This window comes from Enoplosus armatus, chromosome 17, assembly GCF_043641665.1.
Source record: "Enoplosus armatus isolate fEnoArm2 chromosome 17, fEnoArm2.hap1, whole genome shotgun sequence".
NCBI classification, from domain to species: domain Eukaryota; kingdom Metazoa; phylum Chordata; class Actinopteri; order Centrarchiformes; family Enoplosidae; genus Enoplosus; species Enoplosus armatus.
In genome coordinates, this window is record NC_092196.1 from 5,670,286 (window position 1) to 5,687,691 (window position 17,406).

At 45.2% G+C, this 17,406-nt stretch overlaps 1 protein-coding gene across 1 annotated transcript in view; it reads right to left on the minus strand.

Annotated features, from left to right (window-relative positions):
• Positions 1 to 355: 355 nt before the first annotated feature.
• grin2ba (glutamate receptor, ionotropic, N-methyl D-aspartate 2B, genome duplicate a) overlaps positions 356 to 17,406 on the minus strand; it is an 81,030-nt gene continuing 63,979 nt past the window's right edge. The window contains exons 9-15 of the mRNA XM_070922680.1: positions 17,130 to 17,255; positions 14,068 to 14,297; positions 13,810 to 13,970; positions 12,918 to 13,105; positions 7,765 to 8,003; positions 1,714 to 2,659; positions 356 to 1,683 (exon numbers count right to left, since the gene is read on the minus strand). Of these exons, the coding sequence (XP_070778781.1) occupies positions 356 to 1,683; positions 1,714 to 2,659; positions 7,765 to 8,003; positions 12,918 to 13,105; positions 13,810 to 13,970; positions 14,068 to 14,297; positions 17,130 to 17,255 (3,218 nt within the window). The remainder of the gene's footprint in view (positions 1,684 to 1,713; positions 2,660 to 7,764; positions 8,004 to 12,917; positions 13,106 to 13,809; positions 13,971 to 14,067; positions 14,298 to 17,129; positions 17,256 to 17,406) is intronic.

The following is a 17,406-nucleotide window of genomic DNA, read 5'->3' on the forward strand; positions in this document are numbered from 1 at the left end:
GGGAATGTTAATTGACTGTGTTGTGGGACATAAAAGTAGAGTAGCTTTGGCCATTTCTGAGAGAGGGTTAACATCCCACTCCTCCTCACGATGTCCTGATTTTTTTTTACCCAGGTTTTCTTGCAAAATCAAGATTTTTTCCCTGTCCCCCGTTTTTCTTTCTATTTCACAGTCTCTCCCTTTCGGCCTTTTCCTCCCTCCTCTTTTTCCTCACCTTGCTGTCCCAATATGGGCTAGGGTTGCAGTGTGTGGACAGTGTCTTTAAAATCATCCCTGATCTCCTAACACTACACGCCTCTATTCCTTTCCTCCTTCTCCCTCGCCATCGTCCGCTCCTCCCCCCCCCCTTTTTCTCTCACACGTCAGACTCAATGCTGGAGAGTTTCTCGTACACATGGCCATTGCTTCCATTGAAGGGACGCGGGGGGCCGACCCCCAGCATGGAGCCGTGGTGGTTCATTCCACCGAGGCTGAGCTCTTTTGGGAACCGGGGGGCCACGTTGGACATAACCCCGGCCGTGGCAGACGCTGGCAGATAGGACGCCGTGCTCATCTGGCCCCTGAAGTCACTTCGGCTGTTTTTGGCAACTTGTTGCTGCTGCTGTTGCTTTTTCATGTAATATTGTTTAGCTCCGTGCATCAGACACTGGTCATCGCCAAAGGTGGGTATAAAGGGGTTTTGGTTTACCCGGTCCGGGTAAAGAGATTTGGATAAAGAGAACGCTCCCCCACCTCCTCCTTCCATCAAAGACCTATCCCTGTCTCTCATGTCTCTCTCTCCAATGGAGCGGCGGTGGAGGCCTTCGCCGCCTCTGAACAGGCCGAATGGTGAGCCGGGTCCTTTCCGGCCCTCACCTCCGTAAAACAATGGGTCCCTGTCTCTTTCCCTTTCTCTCTCCGAGCCCCCGTGACGCTCAAATATGTGTGCGAAGGGGCTGGTGCCCTCCATGTAGCGTTCTTTCTCCTTTAAGCTAACACTCCTGGGTGGGGGCAGCATCCCTCCCATGCCTGCGCCACTCATCCCTCCACCTCCCCCTAGACCCCCCATCAAACTTCCCATCCCACCAGACTCCTCTTTCTGAAGGTCGACAAATGTGTCATATGAGTGCTGCCGCCTAAGTGGTTTGCCTAACCCACCCTTCCTCCTCTGCTGGCCCTGAGGTTGAGACTGAGGGCCAGCGCCCATACCTCCTCCTCCCCCACCTTTCCCTCCCCCCATCTGTTCCAAGAGGTGGTTGTTGTCCTCACTGATATCGTAGAGGTTTCCTGTCTTTTTACAGCCCTCGCAGCGCATGCAGGTTGCAGAGCTGGGGCGGCTGTTTCCTCCACCTCCCGAGGACCCGCAACCATACCCTCCACCACCCCCTCCATGCATGGACATCTGCTTGCCCCCTCCTCCGCCACTAGCTCGACAGTTCCTGCACTCCCACTCCCCTCCTGCCAGTCCAGATCCTCCCCCACTCTTTGAATCTGACTTTTTGGGTTTGCTCTTAAGAAAGTCGTCCACTGGAACCAGGGAGGTGCAGGCCCCCACTCCTCCATCTCTATTCACAGGGCCCTCTGTCAGGTCCACATGTTCCCACTGAGGCACGCCCTCTTTGGGCCGAAACTGGTCCAAATAAAAATCCCTAACGCTCTCCTTTTCTCTGAAGACATAAGAGTTCCCATCATTGTTTCCTCCTCCTCCTCCTCCTCCTCCTCCTCCTCCTCCACCTCCTCCTCTCTTCCGTTCAGAGGGCAAAAGTGGTGGGGAGGTAGAGCGGTGGCCGTGGTAGTGGTGGTGGCTGATGTGGTAGGGCTTCCTCCTGTAGCCCAGCTCAATCTCGTCCAGCTCCCGTCTGGACTTGGCAGAGGCCGGCCTCTTTTTCAGGCTATCACGGTATTGTTTGCGCTTCTTGGCATTACCCTCCAGGTTTCCATAAGTTACTGTGTGCGTGGAAATGTCCGAGACATCCGAACGTATATTCCCATCGTCATCCCCTCTCCCTCCACAGTAGTTATGCCCAGGGATGTATGTGGAACTTGAGGCACCTCCCTTGAAGGAGAACTTCCCATACAGGTCTGGCAGGCCTCCCTTAAAGCTCTGGCCTGAGGGAGGAGTCTGTCCAGACAGCAGGTCAAACTTGCTCATGTTTCTGTGGGTCAGTGCTGAGCAGGGCTGGGTGGTGAAAATAGGGGCCACCCCTCCACCCAGGCTGTCACAGTCGAACATGCCGCCCTCCAGAGAACTAGCACTGCCCAAACTTTGGGGCCTGTTGGGAGGAGGTCCACTGAGCCCCAGTGTTGAGCCATGGTGGTGCAGGTAGTGGTCCTGGTACAGATTACTGTCCTTCAGGTGGAGGTTGCCAAACGTCCTCTCCACCTCACTGATGTAGTCGCTGAACATGTTGTCGTCGGGTAGGTAAGGTGGCTTGCAGTCCGAGTGGCCCGCCAAGCTGCGCCGGTGCTCAGAGATGTCGTAAACAGAGGATTCTCGGCGGATGAAGTCCAGAGCGCTGTGTGGCGAGCCGTTCACCCCTGACAGGGAGGCCATGTTCTTGGCGGTGCGTAAGAGGCGCATAATGTTGGAATGGGTGTTGTTCATGGTGGCTGATGGGGAGTTCAATGCCGAGCTGCTCTTCTCCTCAATCTGCACCCCGTGGATACAGCTGTAGATGCCCTGTGTGGGGGAAATACAGGCAAGAGGCGGCATTAAAGGGGGAACGTTTCAAACATTTGGTACATTTAACGATTATTATTCAGTAATATTGTATTCTAAGTTGACAAAACATAATACTGCAGTTGTACATACATTTACATTTCAGTCCTGACCACCACGCTTTTTAGAATCTGGAGGACGTAAAGTGAGTACAGCCCTTTCTGCTGATGCTGTCAATACCTTGCTGAATATATACAGTATATAGTAAGCAAAAACAGATAAACATCCTTGGGTGTAACATCCACTAGGGACAGGGGGAACATGCCCCCCCCCCACGTTTTTTAATCCAGCGAAACGCTATGGTACCTCTCTAGTGGCCAATATTCTAACGATACACTAAGTAAACAGCCAAGTTGGATAAATTAATCTCTAGTCTGTCATTGATTAATTGAAAAGTTAAGAATGGATACATGAAGGTAAGAAGGATTACGTTCCTATATAAGCCACTAAATTAAATAATATGAGATGGTGGCTATACAACGTTACAGTAAGAATGTATAATCATAATGTATTCCTCATAATAGGTAAGAGTACTAGACACTGGACTTGAACATAAACAAAAGAATTAACTTACAGTAATCTCAACTATTGACACTGTGTGACTTCTTAAGTTATAGGCTATATATATTTCATATTTATATTTATATATATATTATCTGTTGACAGATAATGTGCAATAAATATACCAGTCCTACTCTGCAAAAAAAAAGCTTATATACCTAATTGAATACCACAGCATGTGACATTCAGTAGGATTCTGGGTTAAACACACAGAGAGTAAGACAGCTTTTTCTGATGTTTATTTACCTCCTTTTTGGCAGAACTAAGCATGACAGTCATCTTAATCGTAATAGGTTGCCTTTAAGTAGCTGGGAATGTGAAAAAAACATGTAGAGATACAGAAAATGGTATTCAAATCTTTTTTTTTTTTTTCAAACCCATGTCACACCATGTAGTATATAAGCTGGCGGGAGATAATGTGAGACAGTGCAAGTGAGCATACAGTACGAAGATAGTGTAGCTGGATGGTGTTTGATTGATAAAAGGCAAAGGGGCTGTAAAAAAAAACCCTGGGTCCCACTGGTCAATACCTTGAATCAATGTGATTAGAATTCAGCTGAACAATATCCTCCAGCAGTTATTAAACACCTCAGTTCCACCACCGCCCAACGCCACAGGCCACAGCACAACCCCTCCGAAGAGGGAGGCCGAGCCAAGGAGACACTGGCTGAGCGTTACAGCGACAGAAAGATAAACTGCTCCATTTGCATTCAGTGATGTGCGATACAATATTCAGATAAAAATGGATGTGCAGAGGAACGTGGAGCAGCATGACAGATGGGGACGGTAAAGGATCAGATCAATTCCAAACAATGATTTTGCTCAGTTTTTCTGGACGTCTGTAGATGGCTATGGAAATGAAGGGATGCTTTGGCCATTGTTACAGATCAGAGATCAGCTGACCTCCATCCTGCTTACCACTGCAGAGGTCAGGTCTCTGCCAAGAGGTTAGGGGTCAGCCTGCTGTCAAATATTCTCTGCTGTCCCAACCTCCCCCTTTCCTCTGCTAATATGACTCGTTGACCCTTAGTTCTCTCTTCCCCAGCCACTCGTTTCTGGTAGTTAATTAGCTACATGGACAGTGCCTGCATTGCAGCAAAAAGGCCTTCATCCCTCATTCCAGTTTAATAGATAGTGTTATTACTTCTTTCAATTTCACAGTCTGTTAACAGCCAAGTATGTAAAGCTTGACAGTGGCTAAAAGCAAGAGAGGTTAACATAAATACAACATGACTCAACAGTTCTGGAGAAATATGGGATTTGGATGGGAATCTTGAAGTGGAGGACAAATGTATACGCCCACCGGCGTGATGTTGCTGGGGTTTTTTGTTTTTTTTCACACAAAACCATCTTTCAATGTTTATCTGGTCCTTCTCTGTCTCGTCTGTGTTTCTTCTTTTCCATCTGCCTGTTTATATAATTTGTCATCACTTCATCTCTTTTGTTTTTCTTCTTTTATTCTCCTGATTACACCCCACCTGCTGCCAAATCTGTCACATCTTCCCTCCCATGACATCGAGGACACCATCCCATCTTGAAGCATCCACCTTAATCTTAGGATGGCCCCCCCCCCCCCGCCCCACCCAATTAGGTTTTTGCCTGTATAGACGGTGTGGTGGTGTTGTGTTGAGCGTGGATGGCGTTTGAGGGCAACATCGGGATAAATACTTTTTTTTAAGCTCTTTCTCTCAGGCAGACACACATATATACATACAAATAAGCAACAACCACAACCAGGAACAACAAGTTAATACTGTAATGCACCGAATCTCGGACATTTAACAAAGTGATTGCTGCTTCGTATTCAACAGCAGATTTTGTCTACTCCACATGCCCACATAATGTAACAGTTGGCAGATTGCTGCCGGCCCAGTGCTACAGGAGCTGATTATTTGGGCAGGATGTGTGAATAGCAATAACTGTGGCCTGAGGGTTCCTAACAATTTTCAATCCACCAGGGGATCACGGCAAAATCTATAAGTGATTACACTGGTACAGAGAGGCAGGAAATCAACAAAAAACTAGCTGCCCTCTATGTACGACTGCATACAATGTGCCTACTGTACATGCTGCAGCTCATAATTTAATGCCGCCTGTGTGTGGTGTAAGTATGTGGTGCTAAATGCAAATGGACTTAGCAATGATGTGACGTGAGGGCTGTGAGAAGAGGAGTGATTAAACCTCTAATACATTTACTGTTCTAAAGTCATTAGAGGCTTTTTGAATCGATATAATTAATTTGTTTCGGTGTTGCAGGTGGGACCCGGAGGAGCAGGTAGCCGAGGGAGGGCCGCTCACAAAGCCACTGAGCCCCTCGGAGGGAGGGAACGTTAAACGACCGTGAAGCCATGACCGCGGCCACGTGACTCACGCCAACCGTGACAGATGTCTCATTTTTTACACTACCCAGCTTAAATGTTAATTGCAGCAATAACAATAAAGTTTATTGGATTATGCTGTGAAATTAAAAAAGCCGAATCAATCTGAGTGGCAGAGCAAGGGAGAAAAAAAAAAAAGGAAAAAAAAAGGAAGAAAAGGCCGAGGCTGGAGAGAAAACACTCGAGCAAATGAAAAGGAAACAATGCGAGGCTGTGGCTGAGGATTGTGGGAAAGATAATAAACTGTCATTTCCACTGTTGTTGTTTCGCGATGCCCGAGCTCTGTGCTACATATGCAAATGAACACTCTCAATGAATATTTCCGCTGAATATTTTAACATACTGAATCATCTGGCTGCATTTGTGGACACGCGGCGTTCATTTATGTTGTCACATTGCAGCAAAGACAGAGGTAATTTCTGTAAATGAGAGCAATCACTGAATGTTACACAAAGCGTAATTGCTTTCAGATCCAGTTCCCCATACAAATTATAATGATGTAATAATCAAAAACAACACCAAGCTGCCTGTCTTTGGAAATGAGAAGTCAACTGACATTGCAGCGACTGACATTTTATGCTCCTTCGACACAAACAGACGCGGACACGCACACACAACCACAAACAAGGTGACGGCAGCAACATAAAATTAACACCATACAAAATAATCAAAGTTGGGCACTGGAGCGTAATATTAGAGCAGAGAGGGGAAAGTGTTATGTTCTTTTTTTTTTTTCCCCTCGTAGTCTTGCTTTCTTGGCACAAGCAGCCCCGGCGCCGCAGCAGCATATCAAATGGAGGGAGGGAGTGTGTGGCTCTCTGCTGTAAATTAGCCACGTGGTTTAGCCCTGCAGCGGTTCACCTTCAGAGGCACGCAGTGAATTACACCGAAGCCATGTCAAAACAATTGGAATGCAAATCAAATACCTCGGGGGTGACTTTGGTCCCCCGGGATCCAGTAATCTACCCTCTCCGGTTCTGTGGCCAATTTTTGGTTGAGTGAAATATTGATTTGGGCTCAACATTTTGTAAATATTTACCTCATGGACGTCAGAGAGGCCTGAGCAGCAAAACAAAAGGAAAAGACTCCTATATCGGTCTATACTTTGGAAGTGAGCGTTTGGTTTGCTTTGTGGGATACATGCTCATTTACAATTTTAGCTAAAGCCTTGAGGAATAAAGCACTTTCATTAACAGTAAAGCTGATGATGTAGGGATGAATAAACAAGTAATGAAGGTGACTTTACAGGCGAGGAGGAGTCAGCGGCGCAGCGGTAAATTATAACCTGTTTGGATGTTTTGTTAGTGGAAGACACTTACAGTGAGAACGTGTAGTTGCTAGTTGTTGGTGACTTTGGCTGCCGTATCGTGCACTAACCCAAACAAAGTATAATCTATAATATGAAGAAAGATCATAGTTTAAAGCGAGGATCAAGTTTGGGTGTTTTCATTCATACCGAGAGTGCCGACAATAAGGATCAGGATTTATCAGATGGGTGTGCTAACCACTATTACGAGATCTTGGTCAAAGTCAAAGTCAAAAATGTCAGGTACGCAGCAATTCTTATCTAAAGTGCTAACATTAGCCACCATAAGCTAATGGTCACACCAGACCACGTGAGGCTGTAGCAGCAAACCTCCTGAGCGTATTGAACTGAGCTGGGGCAACTTCACATGTGTCGTCTCTCTTCTTTCAAAAGTTACATAGACTCAAAGCTGAAACCCTAAACTTCAACAACAGGCAAAGATGGCGGAGCATCAGCCACTACAAAGTTTGGAAAGTGAAGGGCAGGTAGCAAAGTGCGATACTACCGGGCTTCTGCTTGATTTCGATGCTTAAAAACACGAGCCTGGTGCGAAATGCTTCAGCTCCAGTGTGCTGGCTCTGTCTTGAACAGAATTTATTGGCAATCTGATTCTGTCAGTCAGAATATTTGTGAAAAAGTACAAGTCATGGCAAGCTGATTGATAGTACTCAGTGGAGAGTGTCTCCAACAGTGAGGAAATATGCTACTTTCTGTGTTTTACCATACAGATGGATACATTTATGATCTATTAATTCATTTGGACAGCTTTGAAGTCTGAGCACAAACTCTACTTTCTGGTAATTCTGGACTTCCTGTCTCACCCTGCTGATGGAGAAGACGAAGCCCGGCTGGCCGGAGCAGACGCCCATGAAGCAGAAGCGCAGCTGCCAGTAGAACCAGTGTTCACAGATGAAGGTGATGAGCGACAGAGCCATGGCGGCACCGAGCATGTAGAAGACACCGGCCATGTTGTCCACATCCAGCTGGCTGGACATCACCTCGTTCTTCTCGTGGTGGCAGATCCCCGTCAGCCACAGGGACTCCAGCTCCTCCATCTCACCTGGAGGGAGGAAATGTAATGACACAGGGGGGCAGAAGAAAGGGAGGACGGAGGGATGAAGGGAGAAACAGATGGTGTGAAGAGGGGAGGAGGCAGGGAGAGATGGATGAGAAGGTCGGGAAAGAGTTAATGGAGCAACAGCAAGGAAGGGGGGAGATACACGGGCGGACAGAAGAAGAAGAAAAGGAGACGAGACAGGGGATGGGGGCACGATGACGACATGTGGAGAAGTGTTTTTATTATTCGTACGGGAATTGAAATAAAGAAAGGGGTGCGAAAAAAAGTGGGAAGGGATGCAAAATATAAAGGAGAGAGGAGGGATATGATGTAACAACAGGACGGGTATTGGAGGACACAGGGGGACGGAGAGATGATGCAACAGAAGAAGAGAGGAGGGAAGATGGCGGGCAGGCGGAGGGAAGGGGGGGTCAAGGGAGTTAGAAGTGAAATACAGCCTTGAATTTTGCAGTAGACTTCAACGCAGACAGGAAAAGAGTAACACACACGCCGGTCACATGTTGATAATTGTGTGTTTACCACACAGTATGTAAAAGCTTTAGTGTCAACATGTGCGTGCATCTATGTGTGTGTGTGTGTGTGTGTGTGTGTGTGTGTGTGTGTGTGTGTGTGTGTCCGTGCGTCTGATGCTGGTCCCTGAGCTTCTGGTCTCTTTTGTGGGTCACCTTCTGTTTCATCACGAGCTGTTCTCTATCAAATGCGGCCGAGGCAGGACAGGCGTCGCTTAATTAATCATACATTCAGCCGGCGTCGCGGCACGTCAGCGCGACTCTTACAGCCGAGCACTGGCTGGCCTCTGAGCGCCAACGAGAAGCTCCACAGCATACAAACTCAGGGAGAGGCGCGCACACACACACACACACACACACACGTACATGCAGGCAACAACACATAGGCAACCGTACAGCAGCTGTTTTGACGTGACCGTGGCGTATAACACAGACACTTGTATGACAAAGAGTGTATAAACAGCACGGCTTTGTGCCGGCTGATTCTTAAAGGGAAGTGAACCTGCTGGGGGTTTGTTTCTGTTTGTTATGTCATTTGTGTTTATTTGACTAAATGTTTCTTTGTCGGCAAAGAGGGAAAGAGGGGGAAATTCTCTGGTGTCCCTTAGTGACAACTTGGAAAATGCAAAAATAATGTTGTTTTTTGAGACATTGTTGATGTTTATTGTACAGCTGACTTTAGAAAGTAAGTGAGGGGATGCAACAGTTGTCTCTGACCGGAATCAAATCCAGGTCATCGCAGTTACACTGAACCGCCAGGAAGGTCCAACACTGTAAAAAGCGACTCTTAATGAAGAGTAAATGCATTACGCCTACACTCCACTCAGAGGAATCTGTTTCAGGAGGCTAATGCAAAAATGTGACTTTAATCATTACGTTAGACGGGGGGACTGAGAATGTTGTCGGAGCAACCATAATAATGTTTAAGACTGATTAGTGTGTGTTTTTATACAGTACATTCACACGAACACCTGAAAAAAAAAACTCACAAATACAAAAAGCGTTTTTACAGCAGATATTTTTACTTGTTCTCCAACTCTGATAGAATTCAGCCGTCGTTCATTTTATGTTTTACACTTGTGCTTTTCTTAATGTGACATGCCAAAATGTCTTCTGTGAAAACTGAACACGAACGCTCATTCTTAATCTTGGAAACAGTATTTTGACAAAAAAATTAACTCAAGAGCAACTTATCAGCTTATCCACAGCAACTGCTGCTCACAATCTTCATCATCTGAAGTTCCATACTTGTAGCAGGTCACATGACGGCAACTGAGTAGCTCCATGACAAGTGAGCAAACTGAATGACTGATGAAAACCATGAGATGTAATTGATAGTTCTGTAAAAAGCTAGTAAGTGGACCTTCAGACTGTTTTGGGTTTGACATCGGGATTATTTTTCAGTGTTTAGTTTAAGTTGAGCCATCTAACCTGCTGTATTTATGAGACAACACTAGATTTTTACAACTTTGTAATCTCTCAAAAACATTTTGGAAAATATTCGAATTTGTTTTCTGGCAGAGAGTTAGATGGACAGATCGATACCTGTTTCATGTCTGTTCACCAAATATGAAGCCAAAGCCAGCAGCCAGTGAGCTTAGCTTAGCACAAAGTCTGGAAACAAACATGACAAAACATGTAAATTCACTAATTAACACGTTATATCTCATTTGTTTAATCTGTAAAAAAACCAAAGTGTAAAAGCAACAATTCGCTATTATAGGGGGGGTTGTTAGCATCTCTTTATGCTAAGCTAAGCTAACTGGCTGCTGGCTGTTGCTTCATATTTACCGTCCCGACATGAGAATTGTATCAATCTTCTTATCAAACTCTCCTCCAGAAAGCAAATAAATATATTCCAAAAAACTATTCCTTTAGTTGTATGGTGCGCAGCTCTGTGGACTACAAGGGGAATAAAATAAGGACATACAGAAGATTGATACAGTAAAAAAGCTCAGTTTTTATTGCCTGCTGTCCTCTTTCCAGTTTGCCCTGTTCTTACTTTTAGTCACTTTCCACAATCTAAAAACTCAAAGTATGAACACAATTATTTACTTTAAGAAGCCAGATTTTTTAAAAGTTTTCTAACTGAGGAAAAATGTCATCTTTGATGCATTTCATGAAATGATGCAACAGGTGTTTCATTGGTTTCAAGCGCGAAAGGTCATTAAACTCAACACGTACTGTAAACGACTTCAAAACTTTCTATCCAACAGCGGATCAGAATCACCAATCAGAGCTGCCGTTTCTTTTTCACGCCAGCTGTGATGTATTTTTTGCTCAGGCCTGCGCCAGACTACCCAGACTCCCTTCCAGCCTTCGTACCAGGCCACTGGGCTCCCCACGTGAGTCTGATCGCTTTCTAGGCCACCAGGAGGGGAGTGGATGGTGAGGCGTGGCATAGTGACATTGAAATCCTGAGAGGGGCGAGACAGGGCCGCTTGGATCCTGTATGAATGCTTCTGCAGCGGCACAGGGGATGTGACGGCGAGCCGACCCATATTCACACACACACACACACACACACACACACACACAAAACATACACAGACAAATCAGTCTCAACTTTTTGTAAGTTAAGCATATAAATGACTTATAATCAATAAGTCTGAAACAATACACACACTCTTGTTGAATTGTATGTAGGTTGATAAAAATAAACCTGTGTCATAAATAGTCAGAATCTCTGCACCGCTCTCTCTTTATCTCTGTAACACACACACACACACACACACACACACACACACACACACGCACACCCCTCTCGCTTACACACATAGGCCCTCTCATTTTCAGAGGCCTGACCCATATTCACATGAGCGTGCGCGCACACACACACACACACACTCACACACAAACCCGTGCACTCATGCACACACGGTGTTGAAATACACCAGGAGCTATGCTGGCACCCCTAACTGGGACGCACTATAGTGGGCCCCGGAGGGCCCTTGGTTCAGGATGCTCACAACACGCTGGACCATGCCCAAATAAACTAGCTACAACACACACACACACACACACACACACACACTCACCAAACTTCCATTACATTACCCATTCTGAATTGAGCTGTATATCAAAACAGGACATTGTGAAATTAGAGTTGTAAAGTCGATAAACTCGGCGAGCAGCCCTTGTCTGTGACATTTTGACTTGTTTATGATGAGGAGTTTTTGCTTGGAAACCATAAAGCATATACTATACAGGTTAGGAATGGACATTTTGAACACATTTCATGTCATTCCCTGCTCGTTGTGAGGCTCATTAATGCTCCAGCTAGAGCTGACAGGAATGAAGTGTTTCAAAAGAACAAGCCCTGGAGAGCTTGGACAGTCTCCCATAAAAGGCAAGCGTGATCATAAAGCATAGGGCCCCCATGTTGGAGTTAAATCTCAACTCATATTCCCAGCAGCACCGTCTTACCTTTTCTTGTTATATATTATATGAGAGTGGAATTACTGTATTATTTGAGTTGCAGAGCCAATTAACCAAAACTGTGGTCAATTGCAGAGACACACAACTTCCTTAGAAAAACAATGATTTCCTCCTCCCTCTACCAGTTCTTATCCTGAACAGATGGGAGTGGGTGAAACCCTAAAACCTTACTGTCTGAGAAGCCTACATTTGCCTGAGTTTAGAGTAGACACTCCTGAAAATAGTGTATTTTACACTAATATACATGAGAAATAAACTTAGCCACTGTTATTTGTCCCTGCAGCACAGCCTGAGGCAGGATTTGTTCATAGCATATTGGTGGGTAAATCAAGCACCTAGAATTAGCTCTTAGAGGATAATTCAGGTTTATTACAACTTGGTTCTTGTTTTCTTAGGAGATATGAGGAGTCAGATGATCGGACAGGCTTTAAACAAACCCTCAGGAAGAAATGACAAAAGGCCAATGATACAATTCGGAACAAAGCAGTCAGTTGTGCAGATCCATCACAGTCCACAGACACTTACTTTCAGATTTGCCTTCAAATAAAATTGTTCAGATCATCCGTTAACTTGTTCGCTTGTCTGACCCCTTGTGCTTCCTGGCTGATCGGACTCTGTTTTAGTGATGTTGCCATGTTCCCAGATTTCAGCAATTAACTTGGTGAGTATAATCTTATAATAAGTGATAAAAACACTGACCAGAGTCATTAAAATAAGCCAATAACTTCTCCTTTAATGTTTGCTTCAAGGCTGGGAATCAGAAGTTCTGTTCGGTTTCCTTCGCTGCTTAAGTATTATGGTATCATCTCAGAGACTATCTGGTGCATCTTTGAGTAATTACATAAACAGCTCATCATATCTGCACAGCTGTACCGTACGCATGACGGAGCCTCTGTTCGCTGAGTGCATTAAACTGAGCAGTATGTATGAATAAAGCATGCTGCCTCACCGTCTCCAAAGAGCTGCAGGATGGCCAGGTCCACGTGTCTCTTCCAGAGCGACTCCTTCTGGATGGCGATGCCGTACCCTGTGGTGGCAAAGATGTAGCCGCTGCCAATGGTCACCAGCTTGCAGCCCTCGTCCCTGCCAGCCATGTAGTTGAGAACGGCCGCATCGTAAATGAAGGCGTCTAGTTTGCTAATGAAAAAGAGAGGGAGGGAGAAAGAGCGAGCGAGATAGGTTACAATTAATTAGCACTTAGGAGTCAGACATCACAGCTACAACATTCCAATTAACCTGCTAAATAGCACTAAGCTGCTGATAAGTGTAATAGACTTCCACTTGGTTTGCCAAAGGCTGGAGCTGGCACACAGACCGGCGAAAAGACACACTCAATGAAAACTGAAGAGGGGGAGTGAAAGTATTATTGGACTTATTCAGCTACAATATGTTTACATGAAGACAAGTAGGAAAGACATAAACAAGGGGCTTCAGCAAGGATTCTTTTTTTTTTTTACCTTTTCCCCACAATTTACACTTCTTATTACGATACGTAACTACAACATAATGACCATCGTGCTCAGGGAGCTGTTCACCTGCACGCGTTCTTTTGATTCCCTCACAACTGCTGCAATACAATTGAATTCAACCCCTTAAATTCAACAGAATGAAAACTTATTCGGGAAATGCTAAAGAATGAGCAGCTTTCAATATAATTAACTGCTGAAATAAGAGATGTATACGTGCCTGAAGCGAAACAACAAATATGTTGTTCAGTATCTCTAGATGATGGTTACAGTTTTGTCAAATAGGGACTTGAGTTTCAAACATATATGCAATCCTTTAAATTCCTTTCTTTGGTTTTACAATGAAACTAAATGAACCACTCTGGTGTTTCTCACCCGGCCTTGAGACTCTGCAGAGCTTCGTTGACGTTTCTCTGGTGGAATTTTGTCATGTAGGAGTGCATTTCTGGATAGTTGTTCCTAATGTTTCTCTCCGTACTCCCGTTTGGGACGGTGCCGAACCGAAACGGAGGCGAGAAGTCGTTGGGACTCTGGAACTAAACATGGAAGACGGAGCATATAAAACATCTACTTTACAAATTAAGGGGACAGATGAGAGGAAGGGGACAGGGAGATCAGGAGCTTCCATCTTACCTTTTTGTCTGAGAGACCAGTTACCTGGTCCACATATTCCTCCTGGATCATGAAAGCAGCCAGGTTGGCAGTGTAGGAGGCCAGGAAGATGACAGCAAAGAAGGCCCACACCGACACCATGATCTTGCTGGTGGTGCCTTTGGGGTTCTGCACCGGCACGGAGTTGTTAAAGACCAGACCCCACAGCAGCCAGATGGCCTTACCGATAGTGAAGGATGGACCGTGAGGCTCTGAAAGAAACACGGCCATGGTTGAAGAATACGTGACAGATCAGCCTGGGTGCGTGGGACACACAGCTGGCCTGCTTTTACTGGTGGGTCTCCAGCTGAGCAGTGACTTTGTTCAGTAGAATGAAAGTGAAAGTCTTATTTAATTCCTGCAGCAGTCTAAAAGTTACTGTAGTTTTAAGAAGGCAACATGCTGATATATTCTCATGAGAGTGACCTGGTCTGGCAGCTACTTGTTAGCCATGCTATCTGTTTCATTTATGACCAAATACCTGCAAAAAGAATGACATTCCCATCAGCCTCCGCTGTGTCTAGTGCTAATTAGCAAACGCTAGCATGCTAACAAGCTAAACTAAGCTGAGGAACATGGTAAACATTATACCTGCTAAACATGTTAGCGTGGTCTTTGTGAGCATGTTGCCATGCTAGCATTTAGCATTTTGCACAGTCTCACAGAGCTGCTAATATGGCTGTAGACTCTTGTTGTTTTATCTCACTTATATCTTTATATATATATATATATATATATATATATCACATGTATGTGTGAATGTAATTGATATATTTTTTGTTCAAGTTAGGAACTGTGTTGGTTCAATTCATCCATGAGCTGGAAGCAGACTGGTTCATTCGAGCCATTATGCTGTGATTAGCAGTTGGTTCACAATGTTTGTGTGGGCATGTGTGAGTGTGTGAGAGAGAATGAGAGAGAGTGTGTGTGAGCATGTGGGGGTGTATTGTTGTATGGGGCTTTTGTTCATGGACAAACCGGCTTCATCGTGCCAAATATCTCCTTTGTGAAGTTTGCAAGAAAGTTGGTTAAATGAATCGGGCCGAGACTTTACAAATCTGCAGTCACGCCATTGATACATTGTTGCGCCGAATCCTTTCAGTCCAAACTTCGATCCGCACTCTTCATGATACCAAACTCCCACAGCGCTACAAGCAGATAAAACAAGGAGGCACACTGAGGAGAACAGCGCTTTAGGGAGGAGTACATCTTCTCCAGAACATGAAGGGTGAGAGGACTGAAAAAAAGATAGCCACGGTCTATATATAGCCACATCAGAGATAGAGTTGTGGGAAGACATTGATTTTTTTTGTTGTTGTTGTTTTTTATCTTTTTGGCTGAGGAGATCTAACACAAAACTAGCCCCTTGCTGTCAGAGCTGACACATGATTTTGTGAAATATGGAAATGAATGCAAATGGACGGTCCAGTGTGAAGGAAACAGCTCTGGAGGGGTGTTGGAACCCATGCAGTGAGACACACCTGTAAATGATGAAAAGAGAGCAGCGTGGAGGAGGAGGAGGAGGAGGAGGAGGAGGAGGAGAATGAAGTCATTGGGTCAGCGAGGAATGTGTTTGTGCGTCTCTGTCCGTCGTCATGCACAGCAAAAGACAATACGCACAAGACGATCCACGCTGGCATTGTTACAGACAGAAAGCATTAACCTGCAGAGCTCTACCTGGGCTCGCTTGTTTGGTGCAAATTACTAGTTGGAGCATTACTCATCCAACACTCAAATTGCCCGCCGCCATGTTCTCTACATACTTTTGATCCTCATTCGCAGACTCCACCAGCAGAGATTAAAGTATTGAAATTTGGTGGACAGAAAGGACTCGGGCTTGATTTGGATCCACAGTTCCACCGTCAGATTTGTTTTTTTTGTCTTTGCCAAAACTGTTGTACTGCTTTCATGTGCTGGTGGTGGTCTCACATCCTTTCAAGCTGGCTGCTGAACATTCTCCCGTTCAGATGCTATTCAGAAAATCAGAAACTTAGAAAGTGCCAGAAAATTAAACCCAACAGGCAACCAGACACTGGGGAGTCCTGGTCCTGGAGTGTGTATGACCCACCAGCGGCCTATCATTTCATTCATCAATTTATCAGCGCAAATGGTGAAAAGTAGCCTGTGAAAAGGCAATACGACAAGAGAGGGACAGTTATTATTCCAGGTATCTGCTTTGCTTAGCATGTCAGAAGTGTGATTTTCAGATCCACTAAAACACCATCACTGCTCACCAAAAGACAACCCTGTCTCCTACAAAATGCGCTCGTATACATGCCATTAGCTTTACCAAGTTTTAGATTCACTGTAATTGCTGCCTGGGTTAACCTTACAGGCAACATTTCGTTTTTCCAATTAAGGGAATGTGATGAACGGGATTCATTCAAAAAACAACAACATTGTTCTTTCTTCTTTCCTAATTCCTATTTTTACATTATATATATAAGTTATATTGGTACTTTTACTTGAGTAAAGGAGCTGAGGACTTCTTCCACCACTTCATAGTGCACAGAGATAATGGGGAGGAGGTCGAGGTGGGTGGCTGCACAATACCTGCATCTCGTGCTTCAAATCAGTGATGACTTGTTCAGTATTTAACCAACACCTTGATCTGATGAGCATGAACCAAGTGCTTTGAGTTGCCTGTGTTCAGTATGAACAATTTGTGTTGGCAGCTTGCAGCTTTGTTGTCATGCAGATAAACGTAATCTGGAGAGCCCTACACTTCCTACAAGGCAGAATTGCTGTGGAGTCCTGAAAAGTCCAACTTTAATTACAAAGTAACACATCACTTGTTGCAAAGGTATCATTTCACAGGTAAGTTCAACCTAAGCCTGGCCTCTCCGTCTGGAGAGCTCTGAGACTAAAGAGTGAGAGATGAGGGAGGAAACTCGGCTAGAAGACTGAAAGACAAAGTGTCTGCAACAGTTTACATCTGCTTCCTCAAACAATAGTGAAGTTCACCCCCCCAACAGGTACCATGCCTGTGTCTATGTGTGTGTGTCTGGGTGTGTGAGTGTGTGTGTGGAGCTGAGGCCTCTCACCTTTGCCGTCAGCCAGACAGCGGTTGTAGCCCACAGGGCTGAAGTACTCGAATATAAACACAGCCATTGCTGACACCAGCAGCAGCATCACGAACATCATCACCCACACATCCGCACTGAAGGGCTCTGGAGGGCGAGAGAGGGAAGAGACGAGAGGGAGAGATGAAGGGAGACAAGGGAGACGAGGGATTGAGGGGGGAGCAAGGACGGACAGAGATTAGGAAAAGAGAGGAGAGGGGGAAAGAGAGGGTCGTAAGAAGGCAGAAGATGAGGAAGA